The sequence below is a fragment of the Balearica regulorum genome, chromosome 30 (assembly GCF_011004875.1).
Source record: "Balearica regulorum gibbericeps isolate bBalReg1 chromosome 30, bBalReg1.pri, whole genome shotgun sequence".
Classification (NCBI taxonomy): domain Eukaryota; kingdom Metazoa; phylum Chordata; class Aves; order Gruiformes; family Gruidae; genus Balearica; species Balearica regulorum.
This window is the reverse complement of record NC_046213.1, coordinates 209,427-233,198: the sequence shown is the minus strand read 5'-3', so window position 1 is coordinate 233,198 and position 23,772 is coordinate 209,427. Positions and strand designations below refer to the sequence as shown.

At 52.6% G+C, this 23,772-nt stretch overlaps 2 protein-coding genes across 6 annotated transcripts in view; one reads left to right on the top strand and one right to left on the bottom strand.

Annotated features, from left to right (window-relative positions):
* The window catches only part of LOC104635679 (LIM homeobox transcription factor 1-alpha), a 25,302-nt gene extending 11,686 nt beyond the window's left edge, over positions 1-13,616 (top strand). The window contains exons 4-9 of the mRNA XM_075738024.1: positions 10,653-10,885; positions 11,350-11,507; positions 11,598-11,675; positions 12,363-12,495; positions 12,873-13,031; positions 13,462-13,616. Of these exons, the coding sequence (XP_075594139.1) occupies positions 10,653-10,885; positions 11,350-11,507; positions 11,598-11,675; positions 12,363-12,495; positions 12,873-13,031; positions 13,462-13,616 (916 nt within the window). The remainder of the gene's footprint in view (positions 1-10,652; positions 10,886-11,349; positions 11,508-11,597; positions 11,676-12,362; positions 12,496-12,872; positions 13,032-13,461) is intronic.
* On the bottom strand, positions 1,467-23,772 carry CHCHD5 (coiled-coil-helix-coiled-coil-helix domain containing 5). Of its 5 annotated transcripts, none has more exons than XR_012832719.1 (5): positions 23,699-23,772; positions 23,458-23,598; positions 21,898-22,053; positions 4,469-4,539; positions 1,467-2,166 (listed from the first exon to the last, which is right to left on the bottom strand). XR_012832719.1 is itself a non-coding variant. In XM_075738027.1 (4 exons), coding segments are annotated over exons 1-3 (294 nt in total). In that variant the 5' UTR covers positions 23,701-23,772; the 3' UTR covers positions 5,943-6,147; position 21,902. The 5 variants fall into 5 exon arrangements, 3 of the variants coding, with proteins under 3 accessions (XP_075594142.1, XP_075594141.1, XP_075594140.1); XR_012832718.1 differs by lacking the exon at positions 1,467-2,166 and adding an exon at positions 3,689-3,748; XM_075738027.1 differs by lacking the exons at positions 1,467-2,166; positions 4,469-4,539 and adding an exon at positions 5,943-6,147 and having other exon boundaries at positions 21,902-22,053.

The following is a 23,772-nucleotide window of genomic DNA, read 5'->3' as shown; positions in this document are numbered from 1 at the left end:
ACCGCTGTTGGATTGTTTTTCTAACGGGGGGGGGAAGGAATACATGGGGGAGGAAGAACTTTTTTTTGTGTGCGCGCGGCACGTTATTTTTCTAGTTTAATTAAATGTAATTTACTTTGATAGATAGTCTTTCTTTCTCTTTCGGGCTGGTTTTTTTTGCCTTTCCGTGTTTTGTGTCCCATGGCTTTGAGGCTCTCCTGGACCCCACGTCACCAACTTTCGTACTATTACTGGGCAGAGTTTTCTTAACCACTCCTGGAGCCCCGTCTAATAGTCTAATATCAGCTACGCCCGCCTGTAGAAATAATTTGCTCTCTCTTCTGATGAGAAAAAAGGAAAATATGAACCCAAAACGACTTAGATATCAAAGTAAACAACTGTAATTCAAGGTTATCGGCTCCCCCCAAGCAGAGGAGACAGATGTACCTCCAGAATGGGGTGGTGGGACATGGTTTGGATCCTCGGCACTTCCAGCGAAAAGACGTTTCTTATCGCTTTCAGGCTGCGGGTGACTTTACGGGCACGGTGCGGATAGCGAGGATGCCACCACCTGGGTTTGGGGAGGAGGACACGGTCCAGCAAGCAAGCAGCCTCCGGAGCAGCGCGGGGTTCGGCAGCCCGCTCTTCGGGGCTGAGCTTATTAACGTGGCGCTGATAGACGCGCTACGGCTCTGCCTTCTCAAGCTTAGTTCGGTTTAGACCCAGCACAACTCCAGCTGGGCTTCAGAACCGGCGTCCCGGCGAGGAGCGGCGATCGCTGGCAGGCAAGGAGCAGGCTCGGAGCTCTGGGCGCCGACGCCGTTCGCATCCTGGCACCCGCGTTTCCCTCTCCGGTGCCTGGAATACCGTTCGCACCTTGCAGCGGGGAGGTCTCGGACGTTACCCGGCTCGTTTGCAGGAAAGCCTGCGCGCTGCCGCGTCGACTTTCCCGGCGCCGACTCCTAAAGCGGGACATCAGGAAGGGCTCTGGGACGCAGGCTTAGGGCTTTGAAGGCTCTACCAACTCCAGCGCTCCCGGCTTCTGGACACAACATCTCTCTGAGTCCGGAACCAGGGACCACCAGAGGGCAGCCGCGAAGGCAAAGGTGCCAGAAATAAACTCCCGAGAGCCAGCTCGCAGCGGTGCCAGGGGCTGCGGCGCTGGAAACGGCAGGCAGGCAGGCAGGCAGGCTGGCAGGAGTTGTTCCCATGCAGCACGAGCATCCTGACGGGCAGAGGGGTGCTAATGCTTTAAAAAAACCCCCAGTTTTCTCCCAGACGAGGGGGGATTCCTGGAGCGTGGCAAGGGGAGCCCAGACCCCGTTGCTCTCTCGCACTCGCGCTCGGCAGTGGAATAGAGAGGATGCACTAGAAGGTGTTTACGGCAGAGAGTTTGCACTAACGTGGAGAAGCCCACGGCTGGCGTGACTGATCGCACGGCTTTAAGGGAAAGTGATTTATGAAACGCAGAGCTGCTACTGTCCCTGTATTATCACATTCCTTTTATTTCTAAATTTGTCTAACACAGCGAGCGTAGCGCTTACAATCTATCACCCAGTTCCTTCGTCCTCTGCTTCCTTCTTTGAGAAGTTGGGGCGAAACCAGACGCTAAAAAACAAGGGTGACAGCTGGCAACGTCGGACGAGCGTTGCTGGTGTCGCTCAGCACCCCGAAAACGAGATCCTCCGACCCAGTCCTCCGGCAGGAGTTAAGTTGCTCTTTCTCCCTTGCTTCTCCCAAGGTATTTTCCCACCTTCTGTTTCCCAATCCTCCCTCTCTTTCCCTCTGGTTCTGCTCATCGACGGTCTCTGGAGACCGAGGAGCTCCGTGCCTCCCGCGTTGCTAACACGCTGCCGGAGAATGTGGCCCCTTCTTTCCTAGCTGTTGCACAAATTGAATTATAAGCCAGATCCATAATCTGCTTCCAGCTTTCATTTCCCCCTCCCTCTTAATGCAATTAAGCTTAAATGTGGTTAATTACAGTTTATCCTAACTATCTTGGTGGCAGCTTCACCCACGTTTGACTGCTCACACAGGGTTTTTTGCCGTTATCGAGGTCTTGCCACGGTAATATCGGAGGTGGTCAGCCTTGCGCGGAGAAGCATCGTCCCAAATCCCTTTTTCCCCGATTCCTGGATGCGGTTTCGCTGGTGCCAGGAGAAAGGCGAAGCCAGAAAGCAGCCTTGCCTGTAAACAAACAAAAAAAAAAAAAGATGCACAAGTTTCATTAACAATATGCTTTTAAAGTGGTGACATTAATCCCAAAGAGCGGTGTAATTCACTTTCGGTGCTACGGTAAATTTAGGGCGACGGTTTAGGCAGAGAAACGAGCAGCCACGCAGCGCTGGCCCGTCGATGAGCTGGTGCACGACCGCGCAGACTTTGCTAGGCTACTGCCAGAATGGAAGCTGCCTCCTTAATCTAGACTCGGGCTCAAAGCGATAATCCCAGTTAGTCTCGGAAGCGCAGCAAAGCTGCCACGTCACTTTTGGATCGCAGCCCGCTTGCGTACAACTTGCTGGTGGCTTCGTGGACTAGGAGAGTCCACGCGGCAGTTTGTGACCTGGGCCCTACGGCTTTCGGTTGCTTTTTTTTTTTTTCCCTGGTCTTTTCTTTCTTCTCACAACTTTTAACTTCCCTTCTCTTTATTGCTACCCCCTCCATCACAAATCAGGCTGGTCTGTACCTGGAGATCTCCCTCAGCGAGTTTCTCTCTCGAGTTAAATGGGTTCCTGTTATGTGACAGCTTAACAGCTTCCACCGTTTAAAAAAAAAAACCTCTTTAGATTTTTTTTCAGTCTGGATTATGTTTAACTGGTATCTGCCTTAAGAGCATCCCCACAGAGGGATCCAGAAGGTGACTGCGTTAGCTTGGCGTCCTCTCCGCAGCAGATCACTCATCGTGGCAACTTTACATTCAATTTTGTCTCCTAAGGTCGCTCTTAGCAGAAGTTTACTTTTTCTCTTCTCAATCCTTAACGCAGGCTTAGCCTTGCGCTGAAATACTGTCCCGGCCATCTCTTGGGCCGTGGCTGTTTTGTACGAGCATTTGCACTCTTTCCAAAACGAGTCCTGCTTTAAAATACCTTAAAGGAGAACTTCTCCTCAGCCCTTGCAGCGAGGATGCTCCGTTACTCCCAATCCACAGCGGGCTATGCCCAAAAAGTCTAGCAGGGCGCGGACAGGGACTACAGTTTAATTAAACCGAGTGCTTATCTCCAGCTTATCTCCATGCCCAACCTGGGCTGCTGAGCTCCGAAACCCTTCGGAGGTACCAGAGGCGTTTTGCCAGGAACGCTTGGCCCCGGTCGCCAGGTTCGGGTGGGATGGAGGTAGATGTCAGTCCCGGTGGGGGCAGCAGCCCTGCCCAGCCGCCGTGCCCCGTTACCGCTACCGAATCGTCCCCTGTGCCACGGTTAGAACAGAGAGAAGAGGGAGAAAGCGCAGAGTTTAATTTAAATCACATCTCCCAAGCTTGTTCTTTTCTCAATCAATATTGCTTTTTACATCATATCTAATCTCTTTTTTTTTCCTCCCCCCCCCCAAAGTAAAATTTAATTAAATAATTCTAATGAATGTTTAATGATGTTCTTTTGTCATTATTAAATCTGTAATAAAAGTGTCTGCAGCCCTTCTACCTCCCTCCCCCTCGCTTCCCCCCTTAATACCCCCACCGCCAGCCCTCCCTCTCCGCGCACACACTGTCCTGCTGTCTCTCTTTCTCCCTGCCTTCCCCCTCGTCTCGCTGTGACAACGCCAGCATTCAGACCTGCAAACAGGAAATGAGAAAAGGAGAAACAGGATATTGAGTTTGGATACTATCTGGATCGGTAATATCACCCCTAGCTACTAAGCGAAGGAACCCTTCTCCTGCCAGGCATACTAATGGAGATGCGGAGGCTTCCCGGAGCCATGCAATAAGGCAGGACAAAATCAATATGAATTGATAACTCCCAACTTTAAACCCATGGACCTGGAGCGAGCTTTTGGTTTGTGCCTTGTTGAGTGGAGCAGGGGAAAACAAGAGGAGAGAGAAAGGAGCCGATGGTTCCCTTCTCAGCGGGGTGCTGTCTCGGAGATACAGGACCAGAAACTCCCTTTCTTCCCAAAGAGGTGCAATCCCCAGAAATAAGAGATGCAATTCCCTCTTTTTTTTTTTTTTTTTGAACCAGGGATTGGAGCTTCCCAAGAGCTCAGTGTGGAGTAAGAGCCAGCTTGAGTCCCAAAATGGGGCGGCTTGCCAAGGCACCACACCAGCACTCTGCGCTCGAAGAGAAAATCATTTCGAAAAGAAAAGGGCAATGCCGTTCTCCGGGCAGGCAGAGGCAGCTGGTTCGGGGCAGGACCCTCCTCCTCCACCCTGCACCTCGCTCTGTCGTTCCCGACAGCTTGCAGAATAGCCTCCTTTAAAAAAAAAAACAAGTGCAGGACTCCACAAGGGCTTCTGAATTACAGTGGGAACTTTGCACGGGGCTACAGAGAAATAAACCCGCACCCCGTAGCTCTGCGCGTCCCGCGGTCCGCCGTGCCCGTCCCCGCTCAGGGCAGCACTCCCACGGTCTCCTGTTGGAAATACTAAAAACAAAACAAAAATAAAAGAGCATAAAACCAAAGCTGCAGCCTAATTTCCAGTCCGGTACAGGTCTGTAGAGATTAAACCACCTCCCTGCAGCTCAGAGCCAGCCTAACGTGGGATTAAAGCAGAGCAGGACCATTTTTGCCACCTTTGCTCCGCAGAGGTGAGGGTGACTGCAGAAGCCGAGTTCAGCGACAAGAGAGTATTTTCAGCTTAGGAGACGTCTGGCAGGGCTGCGAGCGCGAGGCAGTTTGGATGTTAGCAGCTCAAAGCGAAGGGCAGGAGGGAACCGCCGTCTTCCCTCCGTCCTGGATGCGTTTGGAAGGAGTCTGCTCAGGGTTTTTTGGGGTTTTTTTTGGTTTTGGTTTTTTTTTTTTGTTCCTCAGATAGCAGTGGTTAACGGTGGGTGATGTCGAGAGCCGCGATACCTGGCAAGCGTGGTCCTGCCGTGCTCTTGCCGTCACTGCGGAGGCCCCCTGCCCCCGGGGACGGTGGGGTTTGGGAAAGGCTGAACGCCGCGAGCTGCCCCTCCGGGGGACAAAAAAAAAAAAAAAAAGCACCTGCGGGCACAGGAGCAGCCCCAGGGGTGTCTGTAGACGCGGGTAAAACTCATTTTTGGGACCTATTTTCCCCGCCGCCGAGCTCTGCCTGCAGGGAGAGGCTGCAGGGTGTGAAGGGAGACGGTTTGGGGAGGGGGGTACGTGTTTTTCCCGCTGTATTTTAGGCAGTAGCACCGTCCCTCCCACCTCTCCTTCACCTGACACAGACACCGCGACACAATCCAGTACTCAAAGAGTTGGGGGGGGGGACGACAAAAAAAACCCCAACAAACCCCAACGAACCCCAACCCCAAACCACCTTTTTTTGTTAGCATTCAGCAGTGATATGACAGGCGCCCTATGAATTCTGGGAGATTTTAATAAAGAAGACAGGCCTGTGAAATTTAATAAAAGAGTTCATCAGATTATATGGTGATGGCTCAGTGCCACCGTGCTGGCAGTAATATCCTCGCAGTGGGGGGTTTAACCCCTTGAGGGACAGAGCAGCAGCAGAGTATTAAATCTTTCAGTAGCACTTCACTCGTGTCACTTTAATATTTATGAATCTCTCTGGCTTTGGGAACCTCTTTGGTGTTGTTTTGCTTTGCTGTTTCGCTGGTGGTTGAGGTTTTCGGCAGCGATAGCGGTTGGGTTTGTGGGGTTGGGGTTTTTTTTTTCGGCGTGTTTTCATCGCCGACGTGAACAGAATCAAGCCCGGGGAGCAGAGCTTGTAACACCTCTTACCTTCTGGGTGGACGCCAAGGGCATTTACAGGGTCCAGCCAAGCAGGACCACGCTTAGGAGATGCGGGGCGGGGGTTTGGTTGGGGGTTTTTTTGGGTGTTTTTTTTTTTTTTAACCAAATTACCTTAAATGCTGCTCGCGGTGCTAGATGTCAAACTCTGGGGAGATCTCTTTGCTGCATGCCTCGTCCCCAAATCCTTCTGTTCTACAAAACCGCAGTGCTGCCCTCACCCTTATTAAGTAATATTTCCACCGACGGATAGAGAAGGTCGGGTCGTTCCTCCTGCGCGACTGTGAAGACGCAACCTTGCTGGAAGAAGTCAGAAATTAAACAGAAGGAAATTTTTTTTTTTTTTTCTCCTCCCCGCCCCCCCCCAATCCCCTGGTGCCGCTCGGTATCGCGGTATCGGGGGAAATGGCTGTCGCGGTAGGGAATGAAAGGGCGTATTGTGCTGCCGCTGCCTCCTCGCTTTCCCTTGTGCGTCCCCTTCCCCATCACGCCCCCAGCCCGAAATCTGGCAAGAGGCTTTGCAAGTTCCACTTCAATATTTCAGACGGCTACAATGGATTTTGCAGCTCAATGTTAAGTAAACAGACCTTGCTTAAGCCCGGACTGCTTCATTTTGACTAAACCCTAACTAAATAAGCTAAGTTTCATGAAGCGCAGGCCTCCCAGCTTATTCCTTGCTTCATTAACACCTTTTAATCCCATCGAGACAATCGTACGTCCCCCAAATTACCCTTCCCAGGCCTGGGTCGGCGTCTTCTCTGTGCCGTGGCAGGTCAGAGAGGTTCTCAAATAACTTGCTGCTCAGCTCGTCCCCATCTGGAGAGCCGGGCTGCCGCTTCTCCTCCGGTGCCATCGGCAGAAAGAGCTGGGTCAGGGGTGCTCCGCGAAGATTCACGGAGAGTTAGGAGCTGGGGAGGGTTTACCAGGGCTAAAGTCTGATGAATTAAGTCCACAAAATGTCTGAAAAGACGTAGAAAGGTCTCAGAGCTCCTCAGCTGCGTGCAAAAGCCAGGCAGAGGCACGTGGTCGCTTTGCTGAGATTCCTCTTCCCGCTGCTCCACACTTTGAAATTTTTCTGAACTTCTCAGGGTGGGATTAATTACGTGCTGGGCTCTCCCCAACCGGTTTGTTCTTAAAAGAAAAGCAAATTGCTAATGGTAAAAAGAGAGACAGCGAAGCCGTAGGTAGGGTGAGGGAACCGAGTAACGGGATCGTTTCTCGCAGAGCGCGTAACTCCTTGCTACAGGACGCCGTGGGGACCAAGATTTCCGTAAGCTTCAAGGAGACGTTGGGCAGTGCTGTGGTGCCCGGGCATAAAAAAAGAAATAAAGAACTAGCGCGGGGACCCCCGAGGCATTGCGGCTCGTGCTCCTGCCAGCCGCGTGGCCCCAGGTCCGGCCTCAAACACCTCCTGGCAGAAGAGCGTGGGCAGCCGGTGCGTTTGGCCTCCAGCCCAGCGTCAAAGCTCTCTTTTTAAGATACCATGGATCTCCATCCCCGCTTGGGTGACACGTGCCGTTGGCGAACGGTACGGATGCGTCAGCGAGAAGAACCGGCTGCCGAAAACCGTCCCTTGTAGCCCCAAGCGTCTCTCACGACGCCGACTCGTGAGTAACCGCCCCGCTTGCTCCAGAGCCGCTGCCTTTGCAATTCCCAAAGACGTTCCCGCTTGTAACCCATCCGCTTTCCTGCTAATGGCACTTTTTCCATCAAGGCGAGCAATCCCCCGGCAGGAAAAGCAAACTCTTACCATTTGCAAAGGTAATTAATTTGAGGCGAGCTGGTAAGAAGGACGCGGGGGATGTACCTGCGCGCACGCACCTGCCTCTACCCGCTGGGTGGTTTCTGAACGTTCGCAGGAATAAAAGTTGACGGCCCGACTGCACCTCCCGTAAGGAAATCTTGAACAGAAACCAAACTCGGGGCGGGGGGAGGATATTTTTGAGTAAGGACATGGGGAAATCTGGTTAAAACAGAAGCGGAGGCACGTGGGCTGTGAGGCTCAGGCGGCACAAGGGTCTTTCCAAAAGGAGGAGGGTACAGTCGTGGTGAGTTACGGGCACTCGCTGCCGAGGCTCTGCTCTTCTCCGGGAGCACGCAGAGACCTCGCTTGTGTCACTGCTGGTCCTAAACGCACTTTTCATTACGAACCTGGGCACGCGCTCATTTTTCGGACTGTCCCTCAGCGTAGTTTCTGCAGGCAGCCGCTTCTAGACGCGGAGCAGCCGCGTCCGCAGCACAGCCTCCCAAGCCTCCCCGTATCCCACTGCCAGCAACGGAGATGTGTTTTGTTCCTATGGCAACCCAAACAATATTACCTTGACTTAAACGGATTCAGGCAATATTAAAACCAGCCTCTTTAGGAATTCCTGGTGTTGGAGGGGCTGAGAATTTTAATTTTGTGTAATGCGAGCTGACACCGTGTTTATGAGCTGCTTGCTGAATGTTTTCTTCAATTAGTACAAAGCAGAGCGGATTTGTTTTCGGGGCTTAGCTGGGAGATGGGAGGGCGCGGGCCTTGCGATGCCAAAAGCGTTATTGAGTTACGGCGCAGTAACGGCGCTTCCCTCACCTGATAGCTGCAAAAAAAAAAAAAAAAAAAGCCCTTTTCGTGGAAATGTGGCACATGACAGCATCTTTAAATAAAGCTTGCTAACTGCCTCGTCCCAACAGCAGCGGGAGGAATCGGCTGGGTGCCTTGCAGGTGAACGGGTCTCCTTTCCCAGCTCTGACATCTCTTCCCGCGTTTCCTTGTCCTGCTCCATCCCTCTCGCAGTTAGAAGCACGTCACGCTCAAAGCTTCCCTCTGCCTGCCTCGGCTAAGCAATATTCTGGATGTTTTCCTCAAGCAACCAGCAATATCACTGAGGCTAGAAATAGAAAAGGACCCAGGGAATGCTCCGGTGTGGATACGGATAAAAATAATTAAGAAAATACAAGTGTGGAACAAGACAGGGGGTTTTCCATCAGTGTTTTCCTAAACGATCCTGTTCCTTACTTGGAGATGGGTCGGGATATCGAAGTAAAGCTTCTGTTTGTCAGGTCTATGCGCTTAATGTGTCCGTCCCTGGATTTGGGGCTCTGGGGCGGAACCGGCGTGGCTGGGGTACGCTACAGGAGTAAACCCGTCTCTGAAAGATGCAGCAAGAGCAGACGGGAGCTTGGGGCTAGCTTGTCTCAAAGTCGAGCGACGTGTGGATCACCAAATTCACCTGCACGACAGCAGAGAGCAAAGCCAGGCAGAGCTTTCTTTGGGGGTCAGTAGTTCTCCCAGGTGAGATGCAAAGAAAAGTCAGTACTGGCTCTTAAAGCAGCTGGTGAAGGATAAGGGACAGAAACCTGGGAAGAAGAACAGTTTGATTACCCGCAATTGGCAGAACTAATTATAAGCGGTTCTTGGGAAGATAAAAGACGTGATAAAGTCTAGTTGGTGGGCACGGAATAAAGGAAAATTCAAATTGGAAATAAGGAATGAGGAGCTAGTTAGCCTCTGGAAGCTCTTCCAAATGGATGCGGACAGACCCGCTTCCCCGGAGCCTCCAGCCGCGAGCGCGTCTTGCCACCAGCAAACCGCCCCGAGGCCGGGATCGCTGGGCGAGATTCTCCAGGTGGCAAAGAACGTGGGGTCAGGCTACATCACCGTTATCTTCCGTCTGGGCTTAAAGTCCTGGAACATAAATAACGTTTAGGAATACGTCCCATGTTCCGGACTGGTCCCAGGTAGCCGCGATCACAGACTGGCTCTACTGTTGGGTCTTTTTGATTCTTTTTACTATTTCACTTCCGCTGCGACAGAAGGACCTTGGCGTTCGGAAAGGGACAGACTTGGACTCTGCCCAGATTCGGACTGGGATTGTGCCTGGAACACGCTCCCAGTTTGCTCCTTCGTAAGACAGTGAGCAGTTGTGGTTTAAAGGCCGCTCTTTACTCCTGGCTTTTTCAACTGAAATTCGATTATTATTATTTTTCCAAGTGCGTCTTACAGAAAGACAAAGAGGAAAGGGGAAGAGAAAGAGACGGGGAGGGAGAGAGGAACATGCATGCAAACGCACTCACACAAAGGAGAGAGAAATCCCACACCATTCCAGTTGGAATGTCCCAGACACTTCAGCCGAAAGCCACCGCACAGCACAAATCCATGGTGGTATTTGGAAGGGATGAGCCCACCCCTGTAAGCCTCTTCATCCTGCTCCACAGAGTTTGCCAGGAGGATTAACCCAGTCTTGTTCTCAATCCCAGTTTATGAGTTCCCTGCTGGTGGGGAAGATCCTGTGTGTTTAAACAACAGCCTAATTAATCCCTATTTTATTACTTTCTCTTGTCAAGTGGCTAAATAGAAGCTGTCAGCCGGCAGCCACCACTGCTCACATTTGTTTAGATCCCAAATTACTTCATCAGAACCATCTGCTCTGTACGCGGGGCGCTCAGCAGTTGTTTATTTCTCTCTCTGGACACGGTGTGGGGCACAAACAGCCTCCCCCGTGGGACTCCCCGGGGTAAGGCTCCCCCAGGCCCCGGGGACGGCCCGTGAGGTCCTCTCACTAGGAGCAACCTAACAAAGCCAGGCACTGGCCAGCCCTGGAGAGGAAGAGGGGACGTAGACCTCTGTCCTGTTGGGCCGGGCAAGTTCACGTTCCTTCCCGGTACTACGGAAGGTCAGAAAGCCCCAAAACAGAGTTGGGATGTGCGCTTCTTGCTGGGATGTGCTAGCAGAGCTCCAAACATTCATCCCCTTCTTCCTGAGCCTCAACCCGGGGCTGATCTTCCCTACCCAAGTGTCTAAACCACCAGGACCTTCTTTGCAGGTTGTTCCAGACCAAGTGCAGCAGCTGCTTGAAGGCGATCGCCCCCTCCGAGCTCATCATGCGGGTGCTGGAGAACGTCTACCACGTTCACTGCTTCTACTGCTGCGAGTGTGAGCGGCGCCTGCAACGAGGAGACGAGTTTGTGCTCAAGGAGGGGCAGCTGCTGTGCCGCAGCGACTATGAGAAGGAGAAGGAGATGCTGAGCGCTATCAGCCCGGCACCCACTGAGTCTGGTGAGGGGCTGGGGCTGGAGAGGTGCTGAGGGTGGGGAACCAGGGTGAGCCTTGTAGAGAGCAGGTACCGCCTGGTCCCCGATTAACTGCAGGGAAGGTTTCAGAGGGAGCAGATGGAGGTAGGCGGAGGTTGTGGCACCTTTTCCCCTTGGCGATAGGCAGCCAAGGGGGTACCAGGCTGCTGAGATGGACTTGGCTGGTCTGGAGAGGTTTGGGGGGGCTGCTCTGAGGTGTTACAGAACGGACGACATGGGGCCAAGGCGGCCCATCAGCTCCGTCTCTGAATCGACAGCGTTCCCCTGAGCCACAGCTCGGTCCGCGAGCTTTGCTGGCTTCCTTCCACGCTTCTGCTCTAAATCCCACCTTGGAAGGAGCAAAACTCTGACCAAAGTTTCTCTGACTCCTTGCCCTGGCCCAGAAAGGCCGTTCTTTGCTGAATCACCGCTACCGATCTTCCGTTGCAGTGAAAAGCGAGGACGAAGACGGCAGCCACTCGCACGGCAAAGGCGGCGAGGAGAGCAAAGACCACAAGCGTTCCAAGCGCCCGCGCACCATCCTCACCACGCAGCAGCGTCGGGCGTTCAAGGCCTCCTTCGAGGTTTCCTCAAAACCTTGCAGAAAGGTACGAGGAGGTCGCTCAGCTAAACCGCTGGTTCGGTTCCTTTTAAGCGCAACTTGGGTTCTGATTCAGCTCTCTGCGTTTCGTGGACAGGTGAGAGAGACGCTGGCAGCCGAGACGGGCTTGACCGTGCGGGTGGTCCAGGTCTGGTTCCAAAACCAGAGAGCCAAGGTGAGTGACGGTTCCCGGGTTCTGCGTACCTGGGGGATATCACACACGCTCATTCAATTAAAAAGGAAATGTAGAATAGCTTAGAAAAAAAGAGAAAAAAGTTTAGAAGAACAGAAGAACGCCTACGCAGGACCGTCCACGGGCCCACCTAGTCCCACAACATGTACCCAGCAGTAACAAAAGCTTAAAGAGAAATACAAAAATTGATTAATTATAGATGTTTGCAGGGCTTAACATTTTTCACATTGTTGGGTTTTAGTTTTTTTTTTTTACTCTTTTCTACTTGCCTTTTCCCCCCTCACTAATAGAAAGACTGGAAGGATTTCCCACTTCTTTCTTCTAAAAGTTGAAACGTTCCTAATTTTGCAGAATTTAAGGGGTGAAGCCAGAAAATACACGGCTTTGAAAACCCCACTGCGTAGTAAAACAAAGCCCTTTGCTTTTTAAGCTGCAAACGGCATCTCCCACAAAGATAACACGGCCTTTTCCGTCAGCCCCGTTTCTCGGGCAGGGAGGACTGCAGAGAACATTGACCGCGGCGGAGTCACCCAGAGGAGTCTGAGCAGGGCGATATCACGGCAGGGCTCGGTCTCTGCGAATCGCAGGCGGCAGCGGTCCGCTGCTGCGTTAACCCCCCTCTCCTCTCTCAGTTTGAGCCTCAAATCGGGGTCTCCGTCCTCCTTGCAGATGAAGAAGATCGCTCGCAGGCAACAACAGCAGCAGCAGCAACAGCAGGAGCAAGATCAGCTGGGCAACCCTCGCTTAGGGACCGGGAGAGGGACCGGTCGCAACAGCAGGCAGAGCAACGACGACAGCGAAGGTGAGGAGCCGCCGCGCACGGCGACAGCGCGAGGGGCCGCGGGCTGGGATGGAGGGGACCGACTCGGACGGATTTGAGAGAGAAGGTGCGCAGGGAGAGGTTAGGAAAAAGCGTACGGGTTGTAACTGCGTTGGTGTACAGATGGGGGTAACCGCAAGCTGGAGGAGCGAGGTAATGCCCGGCTACTCGTGATGCAGCATCTCTTTTTGAGAAGACGACGGGGCGTTATTCTGCTGGACGTACGCACGGAGCCTAGCGCCACGCCGTGCTGGTCCAGACTCAGACCACCGAACATTGCTGCAGCGCCCGCGAATAGCGTTACCGCGACAGCGCCGCGCACCTTTTGCTTCAACCCATCCCGCGGGTTGTGTTTTTAGACGGCGCGAGCGTTCACGGCCTGGATGGGCTGATGGTCCCCTACCCCCGGATCCCCCAGCAGCAGCTCCTGCCCCTGGATCAGAACGGCTACAGCACAGACTTGTACAGACAAGGGCTGACGCCGCCCCAGCTGCCGGGAGATCATCTGCACCCCTACGGTAGGCGAGCGGTGTGGGGATTGCCCCCTCTCTGCACGGAACCTCCACGTAGCAGTCCCAAGTCATGAAAAGCCAACTCCGCTCGTGGCTGCTGACGAAGCCAGCAGCAGCGGGCGCTCTGCAGGACTCGGACTTCGTGCTGAGCCTTTCTCAGAAGTTTGGCGAGGCCAGAGCCGCAGACTGAGCTCTGCTAGGGGTCCGGGGAGCGAGGTTGGGGTCTTCCCTCCATCCGACGTGAGATATTTGGGGGAGGGAGGAAAGAGTTACGCCTAAAGCTGGCCCTGTGCGTGGGGCCCACCTCATAGCAGCCCCGCTGACCACGGCTTGTGGTGAACCGCGGCCCTGCTGTCACCCTTTTTCTGTGCTGCGGCTCCCCGCGGGACACGCTCGCGCCACGTTCACGCTCGTTTCCTTTTCCTTCCTCTTCCAGACTCGGAAGGAGTGTTTCACGATATGGACAGCGACGGCATCAGCCACCTGGGAGACTGCCTGCTGTCCACGGCCGAAGCCAACCTCCTCCAAGCCCGCGTGGGCAACCCCATTGACCGACTCTACTCCATGCAGAGCTCCTACTTCACATCCTGACCATAGAAAAGCTCCCAGCTCTTCACGAGTATCTCGGATGGATGCTGCTTCAAATTTAGAATGAGGGTGAGGGGGAAGAAACGAGACTGAGACCTTCAGAGACATTCCTTGAGCACTGCACAACGGAAGAGGCAGCTAGGTCCGTCACACACGTAAGCACTAATTCATGGAGACCTTTCACAGCCTGGAGGACTTTGGATCGCCTCTCTCCTTTTTCCTAGCCACGAGTAGATCGACGGTATGATGTTGTTTAGCTGTAACTTTAGCAGTTTGTCCGGTGTTTAAGCTTTTGAGCATTATGTCCTGCAAACAAAGACTGGCCAAGCGAACCAGAGCTGCTCCTAGAAGTAGGAGGTGCCCCTTCCCACAAGAACTCGGTTTATTTAAGTCTTGCTTGCAGCCGAGCTGCTCGCTGCGCTGTTTTGCCTCATTTCCCAATCCAGATGTGCGGGCTTCATGGGACGAGGTTAATTTTCAACAGTAAAATCCGAGGTCCTGAGGCATCTCTAAAGGATGCCACTGCTGCCTCGGAGGTTTTCTACATGGTTGGCAGTCAGTCAGGCCAGGACGGGGTTTTTTTAACGTTTGACATTTCAGGAACGCGCAGTAGTTTGGCCTCTGATTGAAACGGCTGTGCTCGAGTATCTGCTTCAAAAACAGCAGAATATTTATCTTCTCTCACGTTCAAGGATGCCAAGAGAAGTGTAACACACCCACAGTGAGTTATCTATCGCCTTTACGTCTGTCTGTCTGTCTTTCTCTAACGGGACAGTTCTACTCCCTGTACGGACAGAACAAAGACTTACTCTCACAAAATCACAGCTGCTGGCCACACTAATTTCTGTTTGTTTCTTTTTTTAAAACAGCAAAGTGAAATGCTTTTCCTCTAAAAATATTTCTGCTAGAAAGCCCTTGCTCCGTAGGTCTGTCCAGAGCGGGATTTCCCACCCTGACTCACTTCACCGAAGGCATCCTAGCGCCTCGCTTCCCACCAAGCGACGAGAGAAAGGAACTGGATTGCATTATCCTACAACGCGTCCCTGCCAAGTCGCTTAGCTCCAAGAGGTTTTCGCTTTGAGAGCAACCCGGGGGGGTGACATCAGGACTCGGGCAAGAGAAAAGCACGTCCCCGCCGCGCATCGGCAGGAATAATCTGTTTTCTCCGCCCACCATCGTGCCACGTTACCAGAAGCAGGTGGGCAGTAACGCTAACCCCCAAAAAGGGCAAGAAAGAGAGAGCAGAGAATGGAAATCTGAATTATTACCAAAGGGAAACTCTTTATTCTCCTACCTAGGACCCAAGTCTGGGATTTGGCTCTTTCTATGGGTGAAGGACAGCTGGTATTCCTGGAAAGGTCAGGTTTTCCCATGAGCCCGCTTACAGCACGTCCGCTGAAGGAATACGGTCCTCCAGAACTACCCTTCCCTTCTCTATTTGAACTGAAAGACTGGCAGACAACTCCAAAAGGAAATAATGACTTCCTTTTAAATCTTGGATCTCCAGAGTTGCGAGTCCAGACCCGAGAACTTGCCTGACTGATGTTCCCGTATGTGATGTTTTACTTCTAAGCCTCCGCAGGCTTGCCAGTCTGATTTCAAAGGTGTCTCGCCTCTCCAATGAAAAAGAAAAGGTTAATTTTCGCTGTCTGCAGTTACGGAGGAAGATTCCCAGCAACTACATAATCCTGGATTGGGGGATGAAAGGAGACGCGGTCCTGATGCATTTTGCTTTTTATCAGGACTTTTTCGCCTTCTCGGAACTGACACACGGAATGCCGTGTAACAGAACCACGGCCCTTCTAAAGATCACCCCACCGTTGCCTCACCTTTAATAAAGCTGTGTGAACGCGACCCGTGCTGATGTGCAGTCACTTCCCGTTGCGTTTGCAGCGCCAGGTTCCGTAGCTGGACTTTCCTTTGCTCTCGGTATCGATGTCTCTCCCCAGAAGGCAGTCGTGTACATAGTTTACAGACACTTTGACATTTCTTTTTATGAGGGAAGGGGGAGCCTTTGGCAGAAACGGCTATTTATGACATATGTTTGCCCAGATAGACGAGTTCTAGACCGAGCTGCTGCAGCTGGGTGACTCCCACCTTTGTTGGGTGGTCACCCGCCCTTAAGAAACGAAACGGAAAAAACTCCTAAAGCTGTATGTTCTTTTTAGAGGCTCTTGCACTAGAGACGGTCTCAGTTTAGATTAAGTTTTAAGAGAATGTAACAGTGAACTATGTGCAAATCGATGTTTCTCCCAAATACCAGAGCCAGCTTCACCCACTGAAACCCCCACCCTTTCTTCCTTGTGATCCAGTGCTGTGATGTGCCGATGGTTTGGGTTTTGGTTTTTTTTTGTTTTTTTTTTTGCATGTACATTTGAAAATAAAAAAAAAAAAAAGCAAACTAAGTGGAAATCTGAAGCTTGCCTCAGCACAGGCAGACAAACTGCACGCACGAGCAGTCAGCCGGCTCCCTGCAGCCCCACAGAGGGTGGCCTGGGCTCCTCAGGAGGACAGCCCACCCAATTCCTTTCCCAGGAATACTAGCTATCCCGGGAACATTAGTATTCCCAGGAATACTAGGTATCCTGGAGCAAAGGAGACCTAGTGTCGGCGGCCCTTCATACCTTAATGGAGTCAGCAAACTCGGTAGCAGGAGGGAGTTAGCTGCAAGAGGAACTAGAATCCCAACGTGAATAAATAAATAAATACGGTGAAAAGTGAGACTAGACCCAGAGCTGCTGACGGAACAGAGCCTGACGGTGACAAGGGAGTTCAAGTTCAAGAGCCAGTGATGAGGTTCATCCCCTATAGCTGAGGGTACGCGGCGTTGCAGGTGCTCTCCAATTCTGGGGCCAGATTCTGCCCGAAGCGAGCAGAAATCAGAAAGGTGGACACCGGCACCGCAGCCGACGCTCTCAGAGCCCGGAAAGTTCCGGGCTTGCCACGCAAGTCCTGCTGCTTCTCTTACCAAAGGCTACAGCTGCTTTTAGCATCGGCAGGTTCAGCCACTCTCGGGCAGGCGAATCCACTCCCAACCGCATCTTGCTTCTCGTAGCGACAAGAGACTTGGGGAGACGGCGACAGGAGTGCCAGCGGGAAGAGGCAGAAGCAGCTTGGTGTACGTACGCAGGAGGGACGGGACCCTTTGGCGACCTAAGGGCGTCGCCGTGCATCCCAAAGCACCTATGGGTATCGGTGAATCGAGTCTCACGGGTACCGCAGGGGTGAGAACGTTATTTGCCGAGAAAGGAGGGGGTGGGAATGCCCACCGCTCTCTCAAGTTATGTTTCTCTCCCGTCTTTGCAGGCAGGAGAATAAAAGTGAATAAAAGTGAGTCAAGGTGACAGACTGACCAGGAGATGAAAAACGTTCCCCTCTGCCCACACAATTTCCCTCGTGCTCACAAGCGACTCAAAAAACAACAACAAAAAAATCATCTGGATGACAGCCAAGGAAAGCAACCGTGTGTGTGAATGGAATGTGGCTCCGTACAGCGCTCTGCCCTCGACAGTTGCCCATTTCAGAGCCGGGCCTGCCAGCAGCACTAAATCTCTCCCTGTGACTGCAAACACCAAAGGAACACGCTGATTTATGGTTCCTTTAAGTAAGAGAAGCAGAGTGTAAAACGAGAATATTTTCTGGATGAAAAATTAAAGAGATGTTTTTGTTAGTTCCTCGTTCTAGGATCGTGTGTAATTTACCTTATTGGTTTTAAAGTTCCACTTGAAAGGAAAAGTGACATCAACAAGAGTTAAAGCAACAGGCTGAAAAAAGTCTTGACACGCTTAACTTTACATTCTGAGAGATCTAAACCGAGAAGAAACGGAGGGAAAACAAAGCAGAGAATTAACTAACCTAATGATCCTTGGCTTTCTCTTAGTTAAGGACCTCAAAACTCCTTGCATGCATTAATTAATTATCCCTCATTACTCCCCAGCCAAGTAGGTGTTATTTATTTCAGAGATGAGTAAACAGAGACACAGAACACGTCACGACTAGCTTCCAAGGCCACACAGAAAGACAGGGGGTAAGTTAAAAAAGAAAAAAAAAAAAAAGGCATCCAGTTTCCTTAACTACCAGCCTAAACGCACATTTGACTGAAAACAAGAGTCGAGAACCATTAAAAGTGGAGAAAACCCAGAACCAGGAGGTGGAAACCAAGGAGAGGACGGCAAAGCCCATGCCAGAAGACAAGACACAGGCTGTAATGACAGAAAAAGACTTGTGCGAACGAAGGATCCTTTACAGGAATTAACCCCCAAGCGAGCACACCCACACGAGTCCCACACTGCTCCCAACGGTTCTCAGCCACCTCAGAACCGGCTCCTTCGGGTTCTTCTCCTGGGTACCGCAGGGCCTTAGTCTTTATTTCGGTCTGGTTTGCGTGGGGGAGGATGCGAGAGGACCAATCTATCCGAATCCTGCTCTATTCCCCCCCGCCCCCGGCTCAAGACTCCCACTCTGGGAAATACAGGCTTATTCACTTATTGATTTCAGGCACTTGGCATTAATTTAGCTGAATCTCTTTGCAGCCTTTGGAGATAAAGCTGAACCTGCCAGTTTGATTGACTGCCCGAGGACTTTTTTTCCCCCCTTGTTTAGCTTTATGCCGGTAACTGTCCTAACGGCTTCCTGCACTTGCTTCCATGATCCTGTCCTAATCAAACCAGGAGGTACGAGACAGTATCATAATCCTGCGGTACAAGAAATGAAGAGAACGCTTCCTGGGTTCCTAATTCTTGTTTAATTCTCAGGTTTTCAGAGGTCTCCCTTGCCAGCCCACACCCTGTGAAAGATACTGGTGCAACCGCTGCTCCTTTTAGCTTTTACTACTAAATATATTTCCAGTGACAGGACCGAAAAACCAACAGCTGGACTTGGAAAGAACAGCTTTTCCCGACATTCGCAGGGCGCTTGCTCACCCTGTGTAACGGCTTTGCCTTGTTTCCAACTCCGAGCAAGTCAGATCCGCAGCCCTTGCGTTTGTCAAGGCCAGAAACAGCTGTAACTGCCACTCCGATTTTATTCCAGCGATACGTATATGCACATATAGCCACAGATTCCTTCGAGGCCAAGAGAATGCCCTCTGGCTTCTTCCAGCCGTTATCTGGCACATCCAGTCGAAGGAAAGAAAACTGCTGGTATTCCCTTCACTTTTCACAAAGGGATTTGCCAAATTTGCCAGGGCTACAATTGATTTAACCGAAAAACTTTTCCAAAGGAGCTGGTAAACTGAGGAAGGCAACGATTTCAGGGAGCGACCATCACCGCAACACTTCCCTCCACGGGAAGGTTCCGTCCTCATTCTCCGCTACACAAAATTATTTTACATTTACATTACACACACAGCGAACGACGTAAATTCTTTCTTCGCAATAAAACTTGCAGCTGCCTCACTAATAGCTTCTCAGAAAGCATTTCCCTCTGCGAAAGAGATGGAAACGGGGGGGAGGAGCATCTTCCTCTCCCTAATTAACAAGTTAACCGAATTCTGTGCGAGTTTGGCTCATCGATGACAACACCAAGTGCCTGGCAGCTCAGCGGTTAACACGTAAGAGCAAGTAATAATCGAGTGGCTCAGGCTCCTGAGGAGGAGGAGGCATAACTGGGCTTAAGAGGGGGCCCAGCGCACCTTAAACGTAATGAAAAATGGCTTTTCTGCTGACAGGCTGACATTTCAATACAATGTCAACAACATGTAAAGCACCTTCGCTCCCGTCTAACGGCATCCTTAATAAAGCTATTCACACCGCAGACGTTTCTGACGAATGGGGTGCTGCCCAGTATAAATAAAACTCAAAAGACTCACTAAAAATAGATTTCTCCCCCTTTTCCGGTAGCACTTGCCCCACCTCTAAATTCACTTTGAAGCACAGCTACCGCCACCTTTTTTCTCCCAACTCTTCTGCCGGAAGATAAAAACGACTCTTTACGTTTCAAAGGCGCACCATTTGATAAAAGGAAACAAGAGAGTCTTCTGCAAGCGCGCACAGATGTTTTTAGACGTGAACCCCAGCACCTCCACGCGTTCCCATCGCCGCTGAAACGCGGCCACCTCTGCGAGACAGACAACAGCAACGCCGACAGCCAGCTTCGCGATTCGGGCTCTGCTAGAAGCTGGAATAGATCGACTTAAATCTGTCCCTCTCCCCAAAGGAGTTAAAACTCTGCCCAATTGGAAAATGCCAAGCGACGTTTGCCAACCGCCACAGGCTCAAAGGCGAACGCTTGGACTTACGCCTGGCTGGAACGCGCAGAAGGATTAATGTGTCCCAGGAAAGGGGTATGAACCCCTGGGAACCAGGTCAAAGCCAAGTTTCCCGGTCCGTGCCTCACCCTCTCTTAAAAAACCCAACCTCACAACCGCAGGAAAGCTGTGCTGCGCCTTCAGAGAAAAGATTCTGCTGGCGCTGTACACAATCGTTTCTGCGTGTTATCTGTTCCCTGCGCGCTTCTGGAAAATTTTGGTTTATGGTTCCCTGTAACTCTTCCGGAAAAACGAAGCTCCTACTTCGGAGAGCAGCAAAGCTGCTCCTCTGAAGCTGCGTTTGTGTAACTAGGTGGCAGAAGCTCATTTCTCCTTCCTCGTACCTGCTCTCCAGTGCCCCAAGGGCTTCCCAAGCTTTAAACTTCTGCTGGGAGAGATTCTCAGTCCCGCTTAACAGACAACACACCGAGCGGTGATTTTTCGGACACGGCACACCAGAGCAGACCCAAACTCTCCCTCCACAAAAGCGCTCACAGATCCCGTGAGCCCCAGCTCTTAATCCACTCCTCGTTACACCATCTATTGTTTCTTATCGTTTTAATTTCTTTTTTCCCTACTAATTACAGCCCAGAAACAACCTCTCCTTAGAGCGGGGCTCTTTGTTCCCCCGTGTAAGAACGAGGTGCCCCTCCGCACCCCTGCACTGGAAGATCTCTCCTTGCGCTGTCGATAGAGCGGTCGGTGCTCCCAAATCCGCAGTTTTTCTGCCGTCTCTGCCGGCGGGAAGACTCCCTCTGCTGTTCTGACCCAGCAGAAGGCCCGGGGCTACAACCCCTCACAGCAGCCCCAAAACTGGGAGCCGCAGAGGACGTTTTCACGTGGGGATGTTTACGGTCACAGGAAGGTCCCCGTAGTCGGTTCGGCTCAGAGAGCAGATTCCACCATCGGTGGGAAAAGCCAGAACTGGCTTTGGATCTTGAAAAGTGGATTAATTTTTTTTTTATTGGGGCAAAGGAAAACATTCTGCTTAATTATCAAAGGAACTGTGGAAGAACGGACTGCAGAAAAAGAGGTAAGGGCTGATTTTAGCTTTTCGTTCTTTTTCAAGCACATCTGCAGGTTGCTGCTGATCCTTCGCTGTCGCTTCAACATAGTGCTGTGATTTATTTAAAATTTTTCGAGGTAACTCAGCAGCACTATCAGCACACAAGTGCCGACGGATCAGGAACGCTCTGACATCCCGGTCAGAGTCCGGCTGCCTGCTGAAGACAAGCGTAGTGCGACCAGAACCAAGAAATCCCCATCGCGGGGCTGCGCTTCGTTTTTCAGAGGGGAAAAAAACCAACCCAACCAAGCGTTGGAACGATACTCCAGGGTACAGAAAGACTTTTCATTCACTCCTGAAGATGAGTTTTAATTCCAAGGCTCCCCTGTGAAAAAACCAGCACAAATAAAAGCATCAGGTAGGCTCCGTGCGCACGCAGCACCCTAGTTATGAGGTACAGCGGCTTACCACGTCGGGACACGGGACTACGTCACATCCAGGTGATTTCTATATGCTCAGTAACACGTTCTTAACTTTAACGTTGCTCTATAGATGTGTACAAGCTCACCTACGCCAACAAAACCGTTCTGTGTAATTAACCGATGACCAGGTTAATTAATTGTCCAAATAATTGGACAAAAATCATGACTTTACCTCAGCAATGTTGCTTTTCTCCCAGAGTTTTTTGCCGCGGGGTATCGGCTTAGCCCAATACTGAGAATCACCGACCCGTTTGGGAGAAATACGCTGCTGTGTTCCCGTCCATAACGGCCACACACACACATCACCCACAGCCCCTGAGAATCCACGCCAATGAATTACCACACTTTTAGCCCAAATAAAACTTCCTGGTTGTGCTCTATATTTTTCTGAGACAGGAAGGGAATGCTGGAGGGACAAAAAAGCGGGTCTGTGTCTGTTCTGGGCTGTACTATTCCACTCCGGCCGGTTAAATAAGTGGCTCACAAGGAGCAGGAGGGCTCCAGACCGCAGGTCTCGAGGGAAAGCGACTCCTCTCCGCATCCCGACACTCACCTCACGTGGAGAGCTTCACCCGGTCAGCGCAGAGCAGGAAAGCGTTGACGTGGTCACTGCAGTTCACGACGGAGGCTTGGTTCTCCTTCAAGCACTGCTCGAAGGCGGCGAACGGCTCCGCGCAATGCTGGCGGATCTGCTGCACGATCGGGCTGCGAAAAAACAATGGGCCCTCAGCTCCAACGGGAACTGGTTGGGCCCAACCCTGACAGACCCCAACCCTGACAGACCCCAACCCTGACAGACCCCAACCCTGACTGACAGGCCCCAACCCTGACTGACAGACCCCAACCCTGACTGACAGGCCCCAACCCTGACTGACAGGCCCCAACCCTGACTGACAGGCCCCAACCCTGACTGACAGGCCCCAACCCTGACTGACAGGCCCCAACCCTGACAGACAGGCCCCAACCCTGACTGACAGGCCCCAACCCTGACAGACAGGCCCCAACCCTGACAGACAGGCCCCAACCCTGACTGACAGGCCCCAACCCTGACTGACAGACCCCAACCCTGACAGACAGGCCCCAACCCTGACAGACAGGCCCCAACCCTGACAGACAGGCCCCAACCCTGACTGACAGACCCCAACCCTGACTGACAGACCCCAACCCTGACAGACAGACCCCAACCCTGACTGACAGACCCCAACCCTGACTGACAGACCCCAACCCTGACAGACAGACCCCAACCCTGACTGACAGGCCCCAACCCTGACAGACAGACCCCAACCCTGACTGACAGGCCCCAACCCTGACTGACAGGCCCCAACCCTGACAGACAGGCCCCAACCCTGACTGACAGGCCCCAACCCTGACAGACAGACCCCAACCCTGACAGACCCCAACCCTGACAGACCCCAACCCTGACTGACAGGCCCCAACCCTGACAGACAGACCCCAACCCTGACTGACAGGCCCCAACCCTGACTGACAGGCCCCAACCCTGACTGACAGACCCCAACCCTGACAGACAGGCCCCAACCCTGACAGACAGGCCCCAACCCTGACAGACAGACCCCAACCCTGACAGACAGACCCCAACCCTGACAGACAGACCCCAACCCTGACAGACAGACCCCAACCCTGACAGACCCCAACCCTGACTGACAGGCCCCAACCCTGACTGACAGACCCCAACCCTGACTGACAGACCCCAACCCTGACTGACAGGCCCCAACCCTGACTGACAGACCCCAACCCTGACTGACAGACCCCAACCCTGACTGACAGACCCCAACCCTGACTGACAGGCCCCAACCCTGACAGACAGACCCCAACCCTGACAGACAGGCCCCAACCCTGACTGACAGGCCCCAACCCTGACTGACAGGCCCCAACCCTGACTGACAGACCCCAACCCTGACTGACAGGCCCCAACCCTGACAGACAGGCCCCAACCCTGACAGACCCCAACCCTGACAGACAGACCCCAACCCAGACAGACCCCAACCCTGACAGGCCCCAACCCTGACAGGCCCCAACCCTGACAGACCCCAACCAGCCTGAGCTCCAACCCAGTAGGCCCAGCCCCGACCCCGACCCTCCCGCACTCACTGGGCGGCGGCGCAGCGGGACATACTGAGGCGGAGACGGTGACAATCGCTTTGCCAAGAGGCCGGGCTGGCGGCCACGCACCGTCCGTACTGCTCCATCTCGTTACGGCAGTAGCGGGCCGTGATTTCCAGGGCCGCCTGCCTACGGGAAGACAGCAAAATTAACGGGGAGGGAGCGGCGAGGCCTAGTGAGGCCTAGTGCGGCCTAGCCCGGCCCGGTGCCCCCGTCGCCCCCTACTCACATGCCGCCGCCGCCGCCGCTCCGGGCGCTACTACCTCTGTGCGCATGCGCGGTCACCCGCGATGCCGCTGTGCG